Here is a 20333-nt window from a genome sequence, read left to right as displayed (position 1 = left end):
CCGCTGACGCCAGAGTGTGGAACTCAGAACGATCGGGTCTGTGATTTCTCCTGCAATGATTTAGTTTGGTTTGAGTGAGGCCTGCACTAACCCAGAGCCATTACCTGTTCCTCAGACCTGAAACCTGGGACTGAATACCTGGTGAAGGTCTTCTCGGTGATCGAGGAGAGGCGCAGCACTCCGCTGGTGGGAAGACAACGGACAGGTAACGTAGCGATGCTGGGTGTTGGCAGTGCCCCCCCCAAACCGGGCATGCTGGGCATCCTGCGTCCATGGGAATGGGGAGGTTGCATCTGTTTGATCTCTCGTTCACATCTCAATCAATCTGTTTGGGGGGAGCGGGGCTGTGTGGGAGAGGGGGTGGTGTGGGGGATGATGGGGGTGGAGGGGGAGGGATGGGGGGGGTGACAGTGGGCGGGGTGGGGAGATGGTGGGACAGGTGGGGGAACAGTGGGTGGGGTGGGGAGATGGTGGGAGGGATTGGGGGGGGCGTGGATCATGTCTGTCGGGCAGTTTCGAACTCAAATCCCCTCTCTCCAGTTGAAAGATTCCGGGTAATATAATTGAGGTGTTTAATGTGATTAGTAGCTTTAATAAGAATGTGAATTCACAAATTCAGAAGCGAGAATGATCGGTTTGCTCAGAATATTAATAGAAATGGGCAGTAGGCGGTGTCAATGGAGTTAAAATGCCAATTATTCATGAGCTCATTGAATATCAGAACAGCTCAAGGGGCTGAATGGCCTCCTCTGAATCATGTGTAATAGAATCAAGGGGCTAAATGGCTTCTTTATCCTACGTTATAGGAGCGAGGGGCTGAATGGCCTCCTCTTTATCCTACGTTATAGGAGTGAGGGGCTGAACGGCCTCCTCTTTATCCTACGTTATAGGAGCGAGGGGCTGAATGGCCTCCTCTATATCCTACGTTATAGGAGTGAGGGGCTGAATGGCCTCCTCTATATCCTACGTTATAGGAGTGAGGGGCTGAATGGCCTCTATATCCTACGTTATAGGAGCGAGGGGCTGAATGGCCTCCTCTATATCCTACGCTATAGGAGCGAGGGGCTGAATGGCCTCCTCTATATCCTACGTTATAGGAGCGAGGGGCTGAATGGCCTCCTCTATATCCTATGTTATAGGAGCGAGGGGCTGAACGGCCTCCTCTATATCCTATGTTATAGGAGCGAGGGGCTGAACGGCCTCCTCTATATCCTACGTTATAGGAGCGAGGGGCTGAATGGCCTCCTCTATATCCTACGTTATAGGAGCGAGGGGCTGAACGGCCTCCTCTATATCCTATGTAAAAGGTGATGTGCCAGGATCTGGGGTGCCATGTGTGTGGCTCCGTGTTGGCGCTCTCCCAGCCTCCTGTACCTCATGACAAAACGGTGCAGCAGTGAATAAGAGATGAAGCAATGGGTTCACTTTCCTTCCAGACAAACATAGTAAATGATCCCATAGACCAGCTGGTGAATGTGGATGCTTGTCCCTCTCTTGATGGGCTGAATGGCCTCTTTCTGCGCAGTAGGGATCCAGTGGTCCTGTTCACCTCCATAGCGAGTTCCAATCTGGGTCAAAGCTTTCTGTGGAATTCCCAGTAGGGTGGAGATTATACTGACTGTTCCTCAGTTTGCAATCCCCTCACGTTCTCCACATCTCCGTTCCGCATGTTAAAGACCTCGACTGGGGTCAGTGCCAAGAGAAAGATTGCTCAGTTATATCTCCTCAAACCTTTTCACCTTCTCGGGTGTACCTCCATCCCCCTTTTTGTAGGAATGCTAGATTGAGAGTACGGATTGGGCCGACCCTCCCACACCATCAGCTCTGCTCAGCCACTGAGAACACTGGGCTCCCCCCTGGAGTGAGGACACTGAGAGACGGGCAGGATTTAATGTGATGTGTCCCTCGCGAGTGGACCCTGCAACACGGAGCAACTCGGCATCGATCTGTCCTCTGTCCCCAGCGTGGCTCAGACAGGACTGTCCTCAAGCAGAGGAGGGGTTCACTCTCTGTACCAGAGCTCAGGTGGATAATCCACACAGTGGCTGCAGACCGGGGGTCAGGGGTATTCACTTTGTTCTGACCCTCAAGAATGTTGATCCAGAATTTTCCTTCCCCCCCCCCGCCGTGCCCCCAGCATGGTGTAGTACTTACCAAACACAAACTTCTCAATCTGAATATCTACCTTTAACCCCATCGCTCTCCTCACTCACTCTCCTCACTCTCTCTCACTCCCCCCTTCTCTCCCATCTCTCTCTCTCTCTCCTCTCCCTTTCCTCTCACTCCTCTCTGTCACACTCCTCCCTCTCTGTCCTCCCCCCTCTCTGTCTCTCTTACACTCCACTCCTCCCTCTTTCTCGGCTCCTCCCTCTGTCTCCCCTCTCCCTTTCTCCTCTCTCCTCTCTTCTCACTCACTCACTCATTCTCTCACTCCCCCACCTCGTTCTTTTCTCACTCTTCTCTTGCACTCCTATCACTCTCACATGCCTCGCGCCCTCTCCTCCTCCTCCCCCTCTCCTCCTCCCCCCTCTAGGGCAGTAGCGAGGGAGGCCTACACGCCCATGGCAGTACTGTTGGAGGTGCTGTGTTTTCGACTGCATGTGAAACTGAGGGCCCCTTCTACGCCCTGGGGTGAGAAAGCAAACACCGATATCTAACCCTCAGCCAGCAGTGTGGAAACGGATTATCGTTTCAGTGTCACGTCGCAGATAGTGGGATCTTGCTGTGCGCAGCTGCATTACAGCAGTGCTCGATTGGGGGGGGGCGCTCTCTGAGGTGGTAAGGGCCGGTGTAGAAACGGGTAAGACCTTTTGACCAACTCGTGCCCTCTGTTTGCGCCCAGGTATTGACACACCGACTGGCATCGACTTCTCTGGCACCACGGCAACCTCCTTCACGGTGTTCTGGCAGCCTTCCATCGCCCCAGTCACCGGGTACAGAGTGCGACACCACCTCGACAATGGAGCCAACCCGAGGGAAGAGCGGGTGCCATCCTCCCGCACCTCTCTCCAGCTGACCAACCTCCTGCCAGCCTCGGAATACGTCATCAGCATCTCGGCCTTCAACGGGCGAAGGGAGAGCATGCCCCTCGTTGGCCAGCACTCCACATGTAAGTCAGCTCTGGAATGCAACTACCCCCACCACCCCCACCCCCCCCACCCCACCACCCCCACCAAGTGTTGACGGCGTAAAGATAGCAAGTGAAACCGCCCAGCGACGCCAGGATTGGGCGGACCCGTGTGACGCCTCCTGCAGTCAGACAGCTGTTTCGACCCCTGACCGCTGGGCATCGGGCATGGCAGAGTCAGGGTGTGGATGTGACCGTGTGACCCTGACCCAGTCACTGATAATGGCACCCCTATAGGTTGGGGGTGGACAGGCCTTGGAGCGAGCGGGGGGGGGGCGGGTGGTGGTGGTTAGGGGGGAGTGGACAGGTATGGGGTGCCTCAAGCGCTCAGCACTGCTGCCTCACAGCAGCAGGGACCCCAGGTTCAATTCCTTCCTCGGGTCGCTGTCTGTGTGGAGTTTGTACATTCTCCCCGTGCCTGTGTGGGTTTCCTCCGGGTGCTCCAGTTTCCTCCCACAGTCAGAAGATGTGCGGGTCAGGTGGATTGGCCATGCTAAATTGCCCCTTAGTGTCAGGGGGAGTAGCCAGGGGAAATGCATGAGGTTGTGGGGATAGGGCCTGGGTGCAGGCCTGATGGGCCAAATGGCTCTTTCTGCACAGTAATGATTCCATGATCCTATTGTGTGTGTGTGTGTGTGTGTGTGTGTGTGTGTGTGTGTGTGTGTGTGTGTGTGTGTATAATTGAATCAATGAGTTTCCCTTTTGTCAAGTTAATTTTGACGAGTGTTCAGCTTTGTGCAGAACTGCCCCTTTGAGAGGGTAATGAGTGGAGGGGTGTGAGCTGTTCAGTTGGGCTTACATTTGAGGTTGGGGGGGGCAGAACATCATAACCTTCCAGGTGCTCCTGTTTCCTCCCACACTCCAAAGTGCAGATTAGGTGGATTGGCCATGTTAAATCGCCCCTTAGTGTCGCGGGACCAGCAAGGGTAAATACATTGGGGTTACGGGGATAGGGCCAGGGTGGGATGGCTTTCGGTGCAGTCTCGATGGGCCGAATGGCCTTTTGGCACTGTAGGGGTTCTATGATTTTTGGAAGTCAAGAAACGATTAACAAGTTGAGTTAACTCTACTGAATTCTTCCCTCCCTCCCACTCCCCATCCAGTCTCTGATTCCCCAACGGACCTGGAGTTCATCCACTCCACACCTACAAGCCTGACCATCAAGTGGAAGCCACCGCCGCTCAGTGTTAAATATTACCGTGTCACATTCGGGGAATCAGGTAAGCCCCGGGCTTTATCCCATCTTGTCTGCTCACTGCCTGAGCTGTTAATGTGAGTCCCACTTATTGCTGTGTATGATCAAACTCGGTATAAATCTGGTACTCTCCGAGTTGCCAGTGGCGTGAAGGCTCTGGCGAGACCCCCCCCCCCCATCCCTGTTTGGAGTAGTGGTCCAAGATGTACGGGTTAGGGGGGTTGACCATGTTAAATTGCCCATTAGTGTCCAAAGATGATGTGGAGATGCCCGCGTTGGGCTGGGATAAGCACAATAAGAAGTCTCACAAGGGGTTCATTTAGTAGCACAAGCCACTAGCTTTCGGAGCACTGCTGTTTCATCAGGTGAGTGGGAGCTCTGTTCGCAAACAGGGCATATACAGACACAAACTCAATTTACAAAATAACGGTTGGAATGCGACTCTTTACAGGTAATCAGGTCTTAAAGGTACAGACAATGTGAGAGGGTTAAGCACAGATTAAAGTGTATTGAGCCCAGCCAGGACAGTTAGTGAGACTTTGCAAACCCAGGCAAGTCATTGGGTTACAGATAGTGTGACATGAACCCAAGATCCCGGTTGACGCTGTCCTCATGTGTGCAGAACTTGACTATCAGTCTCTGCTCAGCAATTCTCGCTGTCGTGTGTCGTGGAGGCCGCCTCGGAGATCAGAGGCCGAATGTTCGTGACTGTTTAAGTATTCCCCAACAGGAAGAAAACACTCCTACCTGGTGATTGTCGCGCTTGCAAAATCTCACTTACTGTCCTGGCTGGAGACAACACACATCACTTTAACCTGTGCTTTACCCTCTCTCCACTCACATTGTCTGTACCTTTAAGACTTGATTACCTGAGAAGACTCACATTCCAGCCATTATTTTGTAAATTGAGTTTGTGTCTGTATGTGCCTTGTTTGTGAATAGAACTCCCACTCGCCTGATGAAGGGACAGCGCTCCGAAAGCTTGTGGCTTGTGCTACCAAATAAACCTGTTGGACTTTAACCTGGTGTTGTGAGACTTCTTACTGTCCAAAGACGTGCAGCCTAGGCGTAGGTTTAGCCATGCTAAGTTGCCCCTTAATGTCCAAAGATGTTAACATTAGGTAGATTGGCGACGTTAAGTTGCCCCTTAGTGTCAGGGATTAGCAAGGTAAATACTTGGGGTCACGGGGATAGGTTGGGATTGTGGTCGGTGCAGATGCGATGGTGTGAAAAGCCCCCTTCTGCACTGTTGGGATTCTTTGATCCTATTATCTGGCCACCACACCTTAAGCAAGATAAGTTAGCCTTGGAGAGAGGGCAGGGTAAATTGACTAGAACTTCCAGGGGTTAAATGACATGGTATTGGCACTGTTCTCCTGGAATGTCAATGGTTAAGAGATGATTTGAGTGCGGTTTTCAGTATATTGTAGAACGTCGATAGGGTAGATCGGGGTGGGGGGGAGGGGGGGAAACAAAATTCCTAATCCTCTGAGTGAAGGGACCAAAAATGACACCTCAGATCAAATTCTGGGTAGCAACTGGTGGAAGAAGGAGCTAAATTAGGGATTTCTAGGCTGTTGAGGTCTAGCATGAGCCCCATGGCAGGGTGCAAGCAATGGCTGGCAGAGGCCTCAAACCTCAACCCACAGTTGAGGTCCAAATCAATCACCTGGGCAGCGCTGGTCCCTTTCAGACGCCCGGGAGGTTGATGGAAGGAAGTCACCCCAGCTTGTTGCATCCTACATTCATTTTGCAAATCCAATCAGGCGAAAGTTGGCTCAAAGTGGGCCTTAGGCCCTTGTGCTCGGCGAGCCTGTTTCTCAGGCATGTTCCTGGACGCCTATCAAGTAGCCATAATCAAAATGGCGTGCAGAAGGCTGCAAGCTGGCCTGTTTGACGTCTGTCAAAAGAAGTGGAGGAAATGGGGGCACCGCGACTTTCTAGACCCTTCCATTTGCTTGAGGAAAGCAGGGGAAGGAGCTGAGCGTAAAATGTTTAGCACTGCATCCTATCCCACAATGCCTTTCCTTATGGACACTGCCGTTTGCCATCATTGTGATCTTTGCCTTCCCACCCTCCCCATCCCCCCCCCCATTTCCCTCACAGGAGGCCGCAGTCCGGTGAAGGAGACGACCGTGCCCGGTGGCCTGTCCACCACCACCATCCCCAACTTGAAGCCTGGCACCGAGTACACTGTGACCGTGTATGCCGTCACCGGCCGAGGAGACAGCCCAGCAACTAGCAAGCCCGTGGTGGCCACTGAGAAGACAGGTGAGGAGCGGGTTTGGGGGTGTGTGGGCGGGACTGGAAGACTTTGTTGGTTGGGCAGTGCTGGAAGACTCTGGTGGGAGGGCAGGGCAGGGGGTGAAGTGTAGGTTTGGTGACCGCCCCTCCCCATCGCCTAATGTGTTGTCAAGTTGCCATTCCAGAATGTCTGGATCTCCCAGCACAGAGCGAGGTCACTCAGCCCCGCCGTGGCCCCCGCCCCGGTAACGAGCGACCCTGTGTTGGAAGAATGTTTCCGTCTCCCTTTTGAACATTCCTGTTGCAGCTGCCCTCGCGGGCCGTGTCTTCCAGGTCACGACTCGCTGTGTCAACGAAAATCTCACCCCGGCCCCCCCTCCCAGTCATCTGAAATCCCATGTCCCCTGATTTTGCCGAGCTCCCGTCCTATTGGCTGAACTGCGAGCGCCCCAGTGGGATAAGTCCCTGGGCTGGCTTTGTTTGGGGGTCAGTCTGATGTCGGGCGCAACGCTGTGACTTCACGGTGTACCCTATGACTGAGTGGTGCCCGAGTCTGTACTCAGCAACCCACGCCACCCCAGACCCAGGGCAGGTGGGTGGGGCTGGAAGACCCTAGCTGGTGGGTAGGGCTGGAAGACCCTGGTGGGAGGGCAGAGCTGGAAGACAACGGCAGATGGGTGGGGCTGGAAGACCTTGTTGGGTGGGCAGGAGCTGGAAGACACTGACAGATGGGTGGGACTGGAATATACTGGCAGATGGGTGGGGCTGGAACATCTTGTTGGGTGGGCAGGGCTGGAACATCTTGTTGGGTGGGCAGGGCTGGAACATCTTGTTGGTTGGCAGGGCTGGAAGATCTTGTTGGGTGGGCAGGGCTGGAAGACCCTGGTGGGAGGGTGGGGTTGGAAAACCCTGGTGTTTGGATGGGGCTGGCTGGATGATCTTGGTGGATGGGTGGGGCTGGAAGGCCCTGCTGGCAAGCGAGGTTGGAAGAATTTGGAGTTTGCATCTTTTTCACTTCCCGTCTTTCTGTTTTCTCCGCAGATATTGATGCACCAACCTCTCTGAAGGTGAAGGCAGTGAATGATAACAGCATGACCATTAGCTGGAAGCCTTCCCGTGCCCCGGTGACCGGTTACAAAGTCACCAGCACCCCAAAGAGGGGCCATGGCCCAGTTATAACCCGCGTCGTCTCAGCAGGTTAGACAGCCACTGGGCCTCCAGCTCTCAATGGGAGATGTTTTAATAGTGCCATAGGCCCATCAAACACGCCGAGATCTTTCAAGGTGGCTCTTTATTACTGAGGGTGGCACTGCTGCCTCACTGTGCCAGGCTCGATTCCGGCCTTGCAGAGCCTGCACGTTCTCCCCCTGCCTGCGTGGGTTTCCTCCCACACTCCGAAGGTGTGTAAGTTAAGGTGGATTGGCCATGCTAAATTGCTCCTTGAGTTTGTATGGGTGAGTGTGCCTCTATGCCTGACATGGCGTGATGCCCCTCCAACTATACACCCTTGCCCACAGACTGGTGACCTGTTCCAGAAACAGACAGTCCAACCTGCGCACCATCACAGTGCAGGTTGATTGAGAGAGAGAGAGAGAGATTACCAAAATGCCCAATCGCATCCCTGGCAACAGTCAGGCCTTCAGTTTGCCGTGGGGTGTTTTGCCAGTGTCGGGACAAGCTCGTTCTGAGGGTGTGGCACTACAGGATGAAGGTGCCATCACACTAGAGGCAAGTTACAGGAATGCCCGCGGCTGTTCTGACCCTACAGTTGTGGGGGGTACTTGTTGCTGCCAGGATGTGGGGAGTGGTATTTACCCACTGGGGTCTTGCCCAGCTGGCACTTGTCAATCCTGACTTGCCACGCTAGCCCATTGAGACCCCCCCAAAAACCGTTCAGCTGTGGTACATGTTTCCCAAAGCCCCCTGGCCAGCTGGGACCCTCAAAGAACCCAGGTGTGTCAGAAATTGGGTACTTACTGACGGCACCATGTGTGACAGCCATTTAACCAGGAATCATAGAATCCTACCCTCGGGAGGAGGTCATTTGGCCCATCGAGTCTGTGCCAACTACAATCCCACCCAGGTCCTATCCCACAACCCCATGCATTTACCTGAGCTCGTCCCCCTGACACTAAGGGGCAATTTAGTGTGGCCAGTCCACCTAACCCGCACGTCTTTGGAATGTGGGAGGAAACCGGAGCACCCGGAGGAAACCCACGCGGACATGGGGAGAATGTGCAAGCTCCACGCAGACAGTGACCCAAGCCTGGAATTGGCACTGTGAGGCAGCAGTGCTAACCGCTGTGTTATCCAGATTACCCCCAGGCCTGTCCTCTCCCTTGGTCAGAGGAGAAACCTGAAAGAGAACTTCCCTTTGTGACTGAATAGTGAAACTGAGAGAAGGGGGGGGCCTATCTGACTGGGTGGGGGGGTGGGGTCACCCTTCGGAATACATCCAAACAGCTTCCTCACTTCTTCACGTGCCAATCTCTCACGATAACGGGGCTTTATTTTCAAACGGTCAACAGCAAGAGGTGGGGAATATTTGAATCTTAAAATCTGGCCAGGAACCCTGAGACTTAAGGCACGGGACGGTGGCGCTAAGCTGTTTTGAGCATGACCGAGTGGAGGAAAGACAGGAAGATCTAACCTCTGCTCATTATACCTGCTTTTAGATCAAACTGAACTGACTATCGACGGCCTGCAGCCAAATGCCGAGTACGTGGTCAGCGTGAACGCCCTGGGATCACACGGGGAGAGCGAGGAGCTCAGCGAAACTGCCACTACCTGTATGTATTTGGCAACATGTGTGTGGGGTGGCGGGGCGGGGGTCAGCTCTCCACTATCACCAAAACCCCTCCCCTGTCCATTGACCAGGACACACTCCAGTTGTAAAGAGTGTGGATTGTAGAATAAGCTTGGGCCTACTGGGACCTTTGGCAAGCCTTGCATTTTCTTTGGCCAAACCCACCGCCCCACATCCCAATTCCCCCAGCTCCTGTCCTCTCTGTAGCGTCTGTCACAGTGCTGATGGATTGGCGTGGAAGGGTTAACGCCCAGGGGCCCTCTTGCGAGGAGCCGTACCCCACGAGATGGTGAGCTGGGGAAGCCGAGGCCCGCCCTGTGTGAAGCCTCAGCATCCTCGGGATGTCTGCTTCCTTCAAGCGAGGCTTCCTACCCCAGCAGCCTGACTGTGTGTGCCTAAACCCGACATTGACTAACAGTTGTAGGAGTCAGTCCCTTATTCAGTGCCTGTGAAGGAGGCCCAGTACTTACAGGCCCGTCCTTTGGTTCAAATTAAGTGCTGCGTCCGTACTTGTAAACTAGCGAATGGGTTTTCTTTGCCTTGTTTAGATGAAGCTTCTCTCTCTCTCACACTCCTCCTCCTCTTCCCCTCATCTCTGTTGTCATGTCCCAGCAGCTGCAATGGAAAATCAATGTTCTTCCATTGATGGTAAACCTCTGCAAAGTGCTCTTGTTATCCTCCAGCATTATTGGATTATTGCCTTTTCGTTGTGTACTGATCAGTTCTGAATAGCTGATAATTTCAGAAGGCAAATGCACATGGGATACAGGGTGATGTGAAGAGGTGGATTCATAATTGGCTTAGTGGTAGGAGACAGAGGCTGGTGATAGATGGCTGCTTTAGAGACTGAAGGCCAGTGGCATGCCACAGGAATCCTTTCTGGGCCTCTTACTGTTGGTCATTGATATAAATGACACGGATGACTATGTAAGCTCAGTAAGTTTGCCAATGACACAAAGATTGGCCAAGCGGTTAACAGTGAGGTTTGAGTTACGGGACGATAAGACGGTCAAATGGTCAGGATAAGTGGCAGATGGAGTTTAACCCCGTAAAGTGTGAGGTGATGCACTTTGGAAGGAGTAATTTGACAAGTGTACTATAAAAGGTTGGACATAGAAAGTTCCAAAGAACAAAGGCATGTTTGTCCATAGACCTGTGGAGGTGGAAAGGCAGGTAAATAGGGTGGTGAAAAAGGCATGTGACACACTCACCCTTAATCGATCAGGGTATAGATTACAAAAACGGGGAGGCCACAGCTGGAGTTCTGTCTGCAGTTCCAGTCAGCACATCATTAGAAAGGACGTGGACACTTTGGAGGGGGCGCAGAGGAGATTGACCAGGATGCTGCCTGGAAATTATAAAGAGAGGCTGGATAGGCCTGGATTGTTTTCTCTGGAGCAGAGGGGTGACCTGATCGAGGGGCAGGGACAGGGTGGATAGGGAGCAGCTGTTCCCCTTAGTTGAAGGGTCAGTTACGAGGGGACACAAGTTAAAAGTGAGGGGTGGGAGGCTTGGAGGGGATTTGAGGTGTAACTTCTTCACCCAGAGGGTGGTGAGGGTCTGGACTGCGCTGCCTGGGAGGGTGGTGGAGGCAGGATGCCTCACGTTCTTTAAAAAGCAGCTTGGCATGCCCTGACATTCCAGGGCTTTGGGCCAAGTGCTGGCAAGTGGGAGTAGGTGGGCAGGTCAGGGCCTTTCGCGTAGACTCGATGGGCCGAAGGGCTTCTACCGTAATGTAGTATTCTGTAAAGTAAAACGCTGCAGGTGTGGGAAGGGTTTGCGAGCGGCCTCCGCCTTGTCTTACTGAGGAGGGCTGACAGGGAATGTAAAGACTTAACCCCAAACCCACGTTTGGCTGACATGTTCCTGTTGGTGCTGCCATGGCAGACGGCACTTTGCTGTGTCAAACCATTGCCGAGCTGGGTGCTCAGAGGAAAGGAGATGCTAAATATCTTTTTGTTGTTGTTGTTGTTGTTGTTGTCTGTGTGCGTGTGTCGCCTTACCCGACTTCACTTCAGCCGTCGGCCGTCCCAAGGGGCTGACCTTCACGGACGTCGAGGTGGATTCCTTCCGGCTGGCTTGGGAGAAACCCAGGGGGCATGTCACGTCGTACAGAGTGACCTACTCCAGCCCCGAGGATGGGTTCCATGAGCTGCTGCCCAGACCACAATTCTGGGTCGATACAGCCGAGCTGGTTGGCTTGCGGCCGGGGACAGAGTATGTAGTGCAGGTCCACCCCATGAACGGTAACCAGGAGAGCACCCCTTTCGTTGGCGTACAGAGCACAGGCAAGTGGTGACCCCTGACCTTCCCTAAATGCACACGGCACAGTTCCAGCCTGGATCGTTTCCCCCACCCCCCCCGAACTCCCTGTCACTCCCGCCTGGATTATGCACGTCTGTGAATGCCTGAGAATGATTTTACACACGCAAAGGTACATTCCGGAGCTGTCCACCGCTCACTGCGCCCTGCTCGGGTGATAATCCTGCCGTTATCGGGAGACTGTGGCTCCGGTCTTGAGCTCTGGCCTTGTTGTGTGCACCGAAACTTGCCTCAATGGACCTGCTGTCACTGGCTTCAGTCCGGGAGCACTGGGGGCTGTTTGGCTTGCACGTTGCATGCTGGGAGTTATATCAGTTGCATGCTGGGAGTGGTTTCCATTGCACGTTGGAGAGTGGCACTCTCAACTCAAAAGGAGCTGGACCTCTTGAGCGTACTAAGTTGTTTGATCCGTCTGTGGGGCTCGATGGAGCACTTGAAAAATGCCAGCCATGTTGGCGGAGGACTGGAGTGACACATAGACCGGGTACGTCAGCCTTATAATCCCTAGAGAAGGGATTTCCTTCCCTTCAGGGTAAGTTAGCTCCATCAGCATTCCCTGATGCTAGCTTTCTCCATTCTGACTTTCAAAACTTAACTAAGAGTCTGGAGCTTCCAGGGTGAACCTTCCAGACTCAGGGTCCTCTGCTCAGGCCTCTGAAGTCCATTCTAAAGAAACTTGGATGTAGTGTGATAAAGGGGGTCTTTCAGAATTAGCTCAATTTGAACCGCCTCACACTGGCCGTTCTCTCTGAACAAACTCCTGTTGACTTGGGCAGTTACTGAGAACCAGCACAGTTCGCAAAGGACCATCGCAGACGCTGGGGAGACAGGTCTTGTAGTCAGGTCTAGACTCAAATCCTTGTTCCCCAATACGGAAGGCCAATAGCACCCAGAGCCCTTCAGTGTATTCTGCCATGGTAGTTCCCGGACAATAAACCAGCCCCCACAGAATCCCAGCCAGACGTCTGGAATCGGGCCATGACTCGATCAGTTCAGACGTAGGAGTTGTGAACCACGACAGGAAGAGAAATGTCTCATGCCCACTGCCCCATTTGCCAGCCTCATTGTAACAGGGTGGGGAAGGTGGTTAAGCAGGATAAGGTAGCAAATGGTTCTTCACACCTACGCTGCCATCCTACCAAAGTGCCAGCTTCCTGTTCGATCGGAGACTGGCTACAAGCCTCCACTGCAGACTCTTCGTCCAAAGCAGTGGGAGTGAGGTTCAAGCTGGGTCCACCTGGCATAGACCTCCCCCCACCCCACTCCGAGTCAGGGGCTGGTGGATTCCATCCCATCCCTCCACTTCAAGCACAAGGCTGACACTTAGGGAATGTTGGGTTGGCAGAGGTGCTGCCTCCTAGGTGGAATTTTCCAGGCTGGCAGGGTCTGCCAGTCTCGCCGAAGTCTTTTGAAGGGCTTGTCGTATTTCCAGGCCTGCCCTCACCCCAATGAGAAGACCCTAAAACATGCCCCTTCCCGCCCCCACTGCTCCCCATCTCCTTCCCCAGATGGATGTGACAGATCCCATTCGCAATTTCAAAGACTTGGGGGAGTTTTGCCGATACTTATCCCTCGACTGACGTACCGAACAGCGGACTATTGGATAGTTCTCACCAAGCTTACTGAGTGCCGGTTGGCTGCAGCCGTTCCCATGTGGTCACCGGGGTGACATGCCACCCCCAACCCTTCTCGCTCTGATTCTCCTCATTTTGCCCCGCAGCTCTCGAGGCTCCGACTAATCTGGAATTTGTCCAAGTGACCCCGACCAGCATGACCATCAGCTGGCACGCCCCCAGAATCCCGGTGACGGGCTACCGTGTGCTGGTCAAACCACGGGACGTAGAGGGCCCAGGCAAGACATTGGAACTGGACTCCGACAGCACAAGTGCCACCATCTCCGGTCTCATGGTGAGTCTTTCTCTCCCATTGCCTCTCCAAATTAATCGATAATCTGATCCCAAAAGGGAAAATGCTGGAAAATCTCAGCAGCTGTAAGGAGAGAAAAGAGCTGACGTTTCAAGTCCAGGTGACCCTTTGTCAAAACTAATTGATAAAGATAGTTTGATCTGATTGATTTTTGTCACGTAGTGGTATACAGTGAAAACTATTGTTTCTTGCACGCTATACAAAGCTACACTATTCATAGAATACATCGGGAAGGAAAGGGAAGTATTACAGTCATAGCTAGGGTGAAGAGAAAGATCAAGTTAATATAAGATAAGTCTTGATGACAGCAGGGAAGAAGCTGTTCCTGAGTCAGTTGGTACCTGACCCCAGACTTTTGTATCTTTTTCCCCAATGGAAGAAGGTGGAAGAGAGAATGTCCAGGGTGCGTGGGGTCCTTAATTATGCTGGCTGCTTTGCTGAGGCAGCAGGAAATGTCAACGGATGGGAGGCTGGTTTGCGTGATTGATTGGGCTACATTCACGACCATTTATAGTTCTTTGCGGTCTTGGGCAGAGCAGGAGTCATACCGAGCTGTGATACATCAGGAAAGAATGCTTTCTATGGTGCAAAATTACAGTAAAAGTTGGTGAGAGTTGTAGCTGACATTCCGAATTTCCTTAATCTATTGGGAAAGTAGAGGCGTAGGTGGGCTTTCTTAACTAGTGTCGGTGTAGAGGGACCAGGACAGGTTGTTGGTGATCTGGACACCTAGAAATATGACGATCTCAACCCTTTCCACTTCATCCCTGTTGATGTAGACAGGGTAAAAAGTCTGACAACACCAGGTTTTAGTCCAACCTATTTATTTGAGAGTTCAGAACTCTCCATTCACCTGACGAAGAGGGTGTCCCTCGAAAGCTTGTGAGTATATTATCAAATAAATAGGTTGGACTAAAACCTGGTGTTGTCAGACTTTTTACTGTGTTTACGCCAGTCCAACGCCGGCATACCCACATCATGATGTAGACAGGCCCATGTCCTCTGCTGGGCTTCCTGAAATCAATGACTATCTCCTCTTTACTGACATGGATAAATGTAAAATTACCATTAGACCATTAGGGAGCGAGAAGCTAAATGGAAATAGTGGGAGTAGGCCCTTTGGCCCCTTCAAGTCTGTTATGTCATTCAACAAGACCATGACTGATCTTCTCTCTCAACTCCTTGTCTACCTCCCATAGTCTACAAAAATCTGTCAAACCCTCAAATTTACTGAATGATGGAGCGTTCGCAACCCTCAGCAGGTACAGAATTCCAAAGATTCACAACCCCTTGGGTGAAGAATTCTCTCTGGCATCTTTGTCCAAGATGGCCACCTGCCCCCCCCCCCCCACCCCGCCCCCCCGAGGTTTTTCACTGTGTTTCACGTTCCCTTGCGCCTCTCACGCAGCCAAGCCCCTCGAGCCTTTTGCACGGGATCCAATGAGATCTCCTCTCATTCTTCTAAAATCTAGCCAATCTGCACCGAGTAGACTCGATCCTTCCTCATGGGACAATCCCCCCCCACCCCCCCCCCCATCCCAGGAATCAGTGATGTGAACCTCCCGACTGGGAGGGAGTTCCTTCTTCCTCTGGGTAAGGAGACTCAAGCTCCTGTAGTCCCATGTGTGGTCTCACCAACAGCCTCCTTGACAATTGCAGCATAAGTTTCTTAACTCATGTTCACTAATCCTTTTATAAGTGTGGAAATATGGGGTTGCTTTCCTGATTGCTGGCTGTGCCTGTAACTTTCTGAGCGGGATTTTCCCGCTGCGTTCGTCCCAGAACAGGATCCCGCCTGAGGTCAACAGACCTCTGCATGGTCCAACATTCCCTCCCCCCCGCACCCCTGCTGTGGACTCTGTGATTCACAAGAACACCCAGATTCTACTGATTTCCCACTCCCCACCATTCAAAACATTGGTTTCATTTTCTATTTTCCTGCAAAGTGGACAAAGTTTAATTACACCTGCCACTTTCTTGTCCATTAGCTTAGTCTGTCCATACCATTCTAGTCTCTTTGCCCCCTTCTAACATCTTACTTTCCCACCTACCTTGGGACAGTCAGCAAGTTTGGATACATTCTGCTTCCCCTCCTTCATCTAACTCACCATAAATGTCCCTCACTGGCCAAGGTTTTCCAGCCATGCACACCAATGGGATTCTCCAGTCCCGCCGGCAGTGCACCCCCTGCCATGGGTTTCCTGGGACGGGGGGTAGTTTCAGTGGGAATTCCCATTGATAATGGCAGGATCTGAGGATTCCCCCTCCCCCACTAGAAAGATGGAAACATAGAAGATAGGAGCAGGAGGAGGCCATTTGGCCCTTCGAGTCTGTTCTGCCATTCATTATGATCATGGCTGATCGTCCAACTCCATAGCCTAATCCTGCGTTCTCCCCATTACCTTTGATCTCATTCGCCCCAAGTGCTATATCTAGCTGCCTCTTGAATACGATGTTTTGGCATCAACTACTTCCTGTGGTAATGAATTCCATAGGCTCACCACTCTTTGAGTGAAGAAGTCTCCTCATCTCCATCCCACATGGTCAACCCCAATTCTTCAGATTGTGACTCCTGGTTCTGGACTCTCCTACCATTGGGAACATCCTCACGTATCCACCCTTTTTATTCCTGTTAGAATTTTATAAGTCTTTATGAGATTCCCCCCTCATTCGTTTGAGCTCCAGAGAAAACAATCCTAACCTCGTCAATCTCTCCTCATACATCAGTCCCGCCATTCCCGGAATCAGCCCGGTAAACCTTCACTGCACTCCCTCGAGAGCAAGAACATCCTTCCTCTGAAAAGGAGACCAAAACTGCACACAATATTCTAGGAGTGGCCTCACTAAGGCCATGTATAATTGCAACACACATCCCTACTCCTGTATTCAAAACCTTTCACAATGAAGGCCAACATACCCTTCGCCTTCTTTATCTCCAGCTGCACCCGCACACTTACCTTCCTATTACTAAATGCGTCGCCAATGAGGAAAACGCAAAGAGGAAGGTCAGAGAATCTTCCGATCTGGTTCCTATCTGGTTACCAAGCTTTAATCCGTGCTAATAAATTACCCAGTCCCAACTTTGTGTAAAAACCTCGAGTGTGGCATGCCTTATGAAGATAGGTTGAGAGAGAGCTCGGTCTTTTCTCCCTGGAGAGACAAAGGATGAGAGGGGACCTGATAGAGGTGTATAAGATGATGAGAGGTATTGATCAAGTGGACTCTTAGAGGCTTTTCCCCAGGGCTGAAATGGCTGCCACAAGAGGACATGGGTTTAAGGTGCTGGGGAGTAGGTACAGAGGAGATTTCAGGGGTAAGTTTTTCACTCAGAGGGTGGTGGGTGAGTGGAATCGGCTGCCGTCAGTGGTAATGGAGGTGGACTTGATAGGGTCTTTTAAGAGACTTTTGGATGAGTACATGGGACTTAATAGGATTGAGGGTTATCGGTAAGCCTAGTAGGAAGAGAAGTTTGGTGCAACTTGTGGGCCGAAGGGCCTGTTTGTCCTGTAGTTTTTCTATGTAGCGCCTTATCCTAGGGGATTTTCACAGTAACTTCATTGCAGTGTTAACGTAAGCCAACTTGTGACACCAATAAATAAACGTCAACTTATCGAATGTCCTTTGACAATCCAATACACCACAACCCCTTTATCCATATAACCACTCACAATCTTCAAAACAAACTGCTGAATCAGTCAACCTTTCCACAAATCCATGTAGACCCAATGGTATTATTGTTTTCCAAGTGCCCCGATACCATATAGAATCATAGAACCCTTACAATACAGAAGGAGGCCTTTCAGCCCACTGAGTCTGCATTGACGACAATCCCACCCAGGCCCTATCCCCGTAACCCCACATATTTACCCTCCTAGTCCTCCTGACACTAAGGGGCAATTTACCACGGCCAATGCACCTAACCACATCTTTCTGGCTGTGGGAGGAAACCCACACAGACACAGCGGTAAGCACTGCTGCCTCAGAGCGCCAGGGATCCAGGTTCAATTCCGGCCTTGGGTCACTGTCCGTGTGGAGTTTGCATGTTCTCCCCGTGTCTGCATGGGTTTCCTCCGGGTGCTCTAGTTTCCTCTCAATCTAAAGATGTGCAGGTTAGGTGGATTGGCCATGCTAAATTGACCCTAGTGTCAGGGGAAGTAGCTAAGTAAATGTGTGGGGTTGTGGGAATAGGGTCTGGGTGGGATTGGGGCTGGGGCTGAATGGCCTCCTTCTGTACTATAGGGATTGTGTGATTCTATAGGGCCTGTTAACTTTTCAGTATTTATTTAATCATAGAATCCCAACAATGCACCAAGTCTGCACCCACTCTCTGACAGAGACTATCTTAGTGCGAAATCTCACAACACCAGGTTAAAGTCCAACAGGTTTATTTGGTAGTAAACGCCACTGCCCCTTCGTCAGGTGAGTGGGGAGTTCTGATCCCAAACAGGGCATATAAAAGCACGCACAGTTTACAGAATACTGATCAGAATGCGAGTCTTTGCAGCCAATCACGTCTTAAAGGTGCAGACAATGTGAGTGGAGATAGCATTAAGCATAGGTTAAAGAGATGTGTGTTGTCTCCAGACTGGACAGTAAGTGAGCCCACACATTTACCATGCTAATCCCCCTGGCACTAGGGTCATTGGGTTCATGTCACACTATTTGTAACCCCCATGACTTGCCTGGGCTTGCAACATCTCCCCACAGTGGTGGGGAAGGTGGATCAGTAGGTGAGGGAGGGAGGATTAGAAGGTGAGGTGAAGAAGGATGGGCCTAGGCTCTTGGGGTGTAAAGGGGGGGGATAAGCGCTGGCATAGACCAATTATTTTGCTTCACTAACATCATTCTTTTGTTAATTCAGGTTGCAACTAAGTACAACATCCTTGTTTACTCTGTGAAGGACGCCATAGTTAGTAAGCCTCTGCAAGGGATCAAAGCAACACGGGACAGTGAGTATCCATCTGCACATCCGGGATTGTCTACACACACTCTTCCCCTGTCCGGCTCTGTAGCCTCACCTGTCCCTGCGCCTCCCGCTATTGAAGCCCTCACTCCCACCCCGATTCACCTCTTCCATTGCCCTGGCTTGCCAACCCTCCTGCCTCATGCCCTCTGTAAGGGCGAGATGATCCGAACATCTGCCTCCCTATGTCCCAACTCACACTCCCGTGTCACCACCCCTCTGCTCGCTGGCCGGACACCACCTCGACATTTAACTTCCCGCTGTAGCTAACTCTATATTGGACAGTTTGGCCTCGGAAACCTGGTCGGCATGGACAAGTTGGGCCGAAGGGCCTGTTTCCTGCTGTGTACCTCATAAATTCTCAGGCAGTTCACCAAAGATCCTTACACAGCACCTTCCAAACCCACCACCACTTCCATGTAGAAGGACAAGGGCAGCAGATACATGGGGAACACCACCACCTGCGAGTTCCTCTCCAAGCCATTCACTATCCTGACTTGGAAATATATCACCGTTCCTTCACAGTCTCTGGGTCAAAATCCTGGAATTCCCTCACTATCAGCATTGTGGGCCAACCCACAGCACGTGGAGTGATTCGAGAAGGCAGCTCACCTCCACCTTCAGGGGATGGGTAATAAATGCTGGTGAGCCCAGTGATGCCCCTGTCCCACAGATGAATTAAAAAAAAATCATAGAATCCTACTGTTCAGAAGGAGGCCATTCAGCCCATTGAGCCTACAGTGACAACAATGCCACCCAGGCCCTATCCCTGTAACCCCACTTATTTACCCTGCTAACCCCCTGACACTGAGGGGTCAACCCACTTAACCAGCATGTCTTTCGAGGGAACCGGAGCACCCGGAGGAAACCCACGCAGACAAGGGGAGAACGTGCAGACTCCGCAGAGACAGTGACCCAAGCCGGGAATTTACCCTGGGTCCCTGGAGCTGTGAAGTAGCAGTGCGAACCACTGTGGGAAAGCAAATTGCGTGGAGGGCACAGCAAGTCTGCAGAGAGAGAGGGTAGGCTGAGTGAGTGGGCGAGGATCTGGCAGATGGAGTATAACGTTGGCAAGTGTGAGATTATCCACTTTGGAAGGAATAATAGTAAAATGGACTATTATTTAAACGGTGAAAAATTACAACATGCTGCTGTGCAGAGGGACCCGGGGGTCCTTGTGCATGAATCGCAAAAACTCAGTTTGAGGTGCAGCAGGTGATCAAGAAGGCAAATGGAACGTTGGCTTTTATCACGAAGGGGATGGGGTATAAAAGCAGGGAGGTCTTGCTGCAATTGTACAAGGTACTGATGGGGCCACAACTAGAGTACCGTGTGCAATTTTGGTCCACTTATTTGTGAAAGGATATATTGGCCTTGGAGGGAGTGCAGAGAAGGTTCACTAGGTTGATACTGGAGGTGGGGGGGTTAGCTTATGAGGAGAGATTGAATAGATTCGGTCTGCACTCATTGGAGTTTAGAAGGCTGAGGGGGGATCTTATAGAGACATGTAAGATAATGAAGGGGTAGACAGGGTAGAGGCAGAGAGATTATTTCCGCTTGCAAAGGAAACAAGAACTAGAGGGCACAGCCTCAAAATAAGGGGGAGTCAGTTTAGAACAAAGTTGAGGAGAAACTTCTTCTCTTAGAGGGTAGTGAATCGTTGGAATTCTCTGCCCATTGAAGCAGTGGACGCTACCTCATTAAATGTGTTTAAGTCACAGATAGATAGACTTCTGATCAATAAGGGAAT

The 20333-nt window shown here is 51.7% G+C and overlaps 1 protein-coding gene across 1 annotated transcript in view; it reads left to right on the top strand.

Moving 5' to 3' along the window:
* The window catches only part of LOC145349795 (fibronectin-like), a 118336-nt gene that overhangs the window by 69441 nt on the left and 28562 nt on the right, over positions 1 to 20333 (top strand). The window contains exons 26-34 of the mRNA XM_080198340.1: positions 116 to 205; positions 2843 to 3109; positions 4231 to 4347; positions 6429 to 6593; positions 7608 to 7763; positions 9242 to 9355; positions 11391 to 11660; positions 13415 to 13602; positions 18482 to 18569. Of these exons, the coding sequence (XP_080054466.1) occupies positions 116 to 205; positions 2843 to 3109; positions 4231 to 4347; positions 6429 to 6593; positions 7608 to 7763; positions 9242 to 9355; positions 11391 to 11660; positions 13415 to 13602; positions 18482 to 18569 (1455 nt within the window). The remainder of the gene's footprint in view (positions 1 to 115; positions 206 to 2842; positions 3110 to 4230; positions 4348 to 6428; positions 6594 to 7607; positions 7764 to 9241; positions 9356 to 11390; positions 11661 to 13414; positions 13603 to 18481; positions 18570 to 20333) is intronic.

Source organism: Carcharhinus amblyrhynchos, chromosome 11, assembly GCF_965287045.1.
Source record: "Carcharhinus amblyrhynchos chromosome 11, sCarAmb.v2.hapA, whole genome shotgun sequence".
Taxonomy (NCBI): Eukaryota; Metazoa; Chordata; class Chondrichthyes; order Carcharhiniformes; family Carcharhinidae; genus Carcharhinus; species Carcharhinus amblyrhynchos.
The sequence above is the reverse complement of the archived record's forward strand: the minus strand, read 5'-3'. Positions and strand labels throughout refer to the sequence as shown.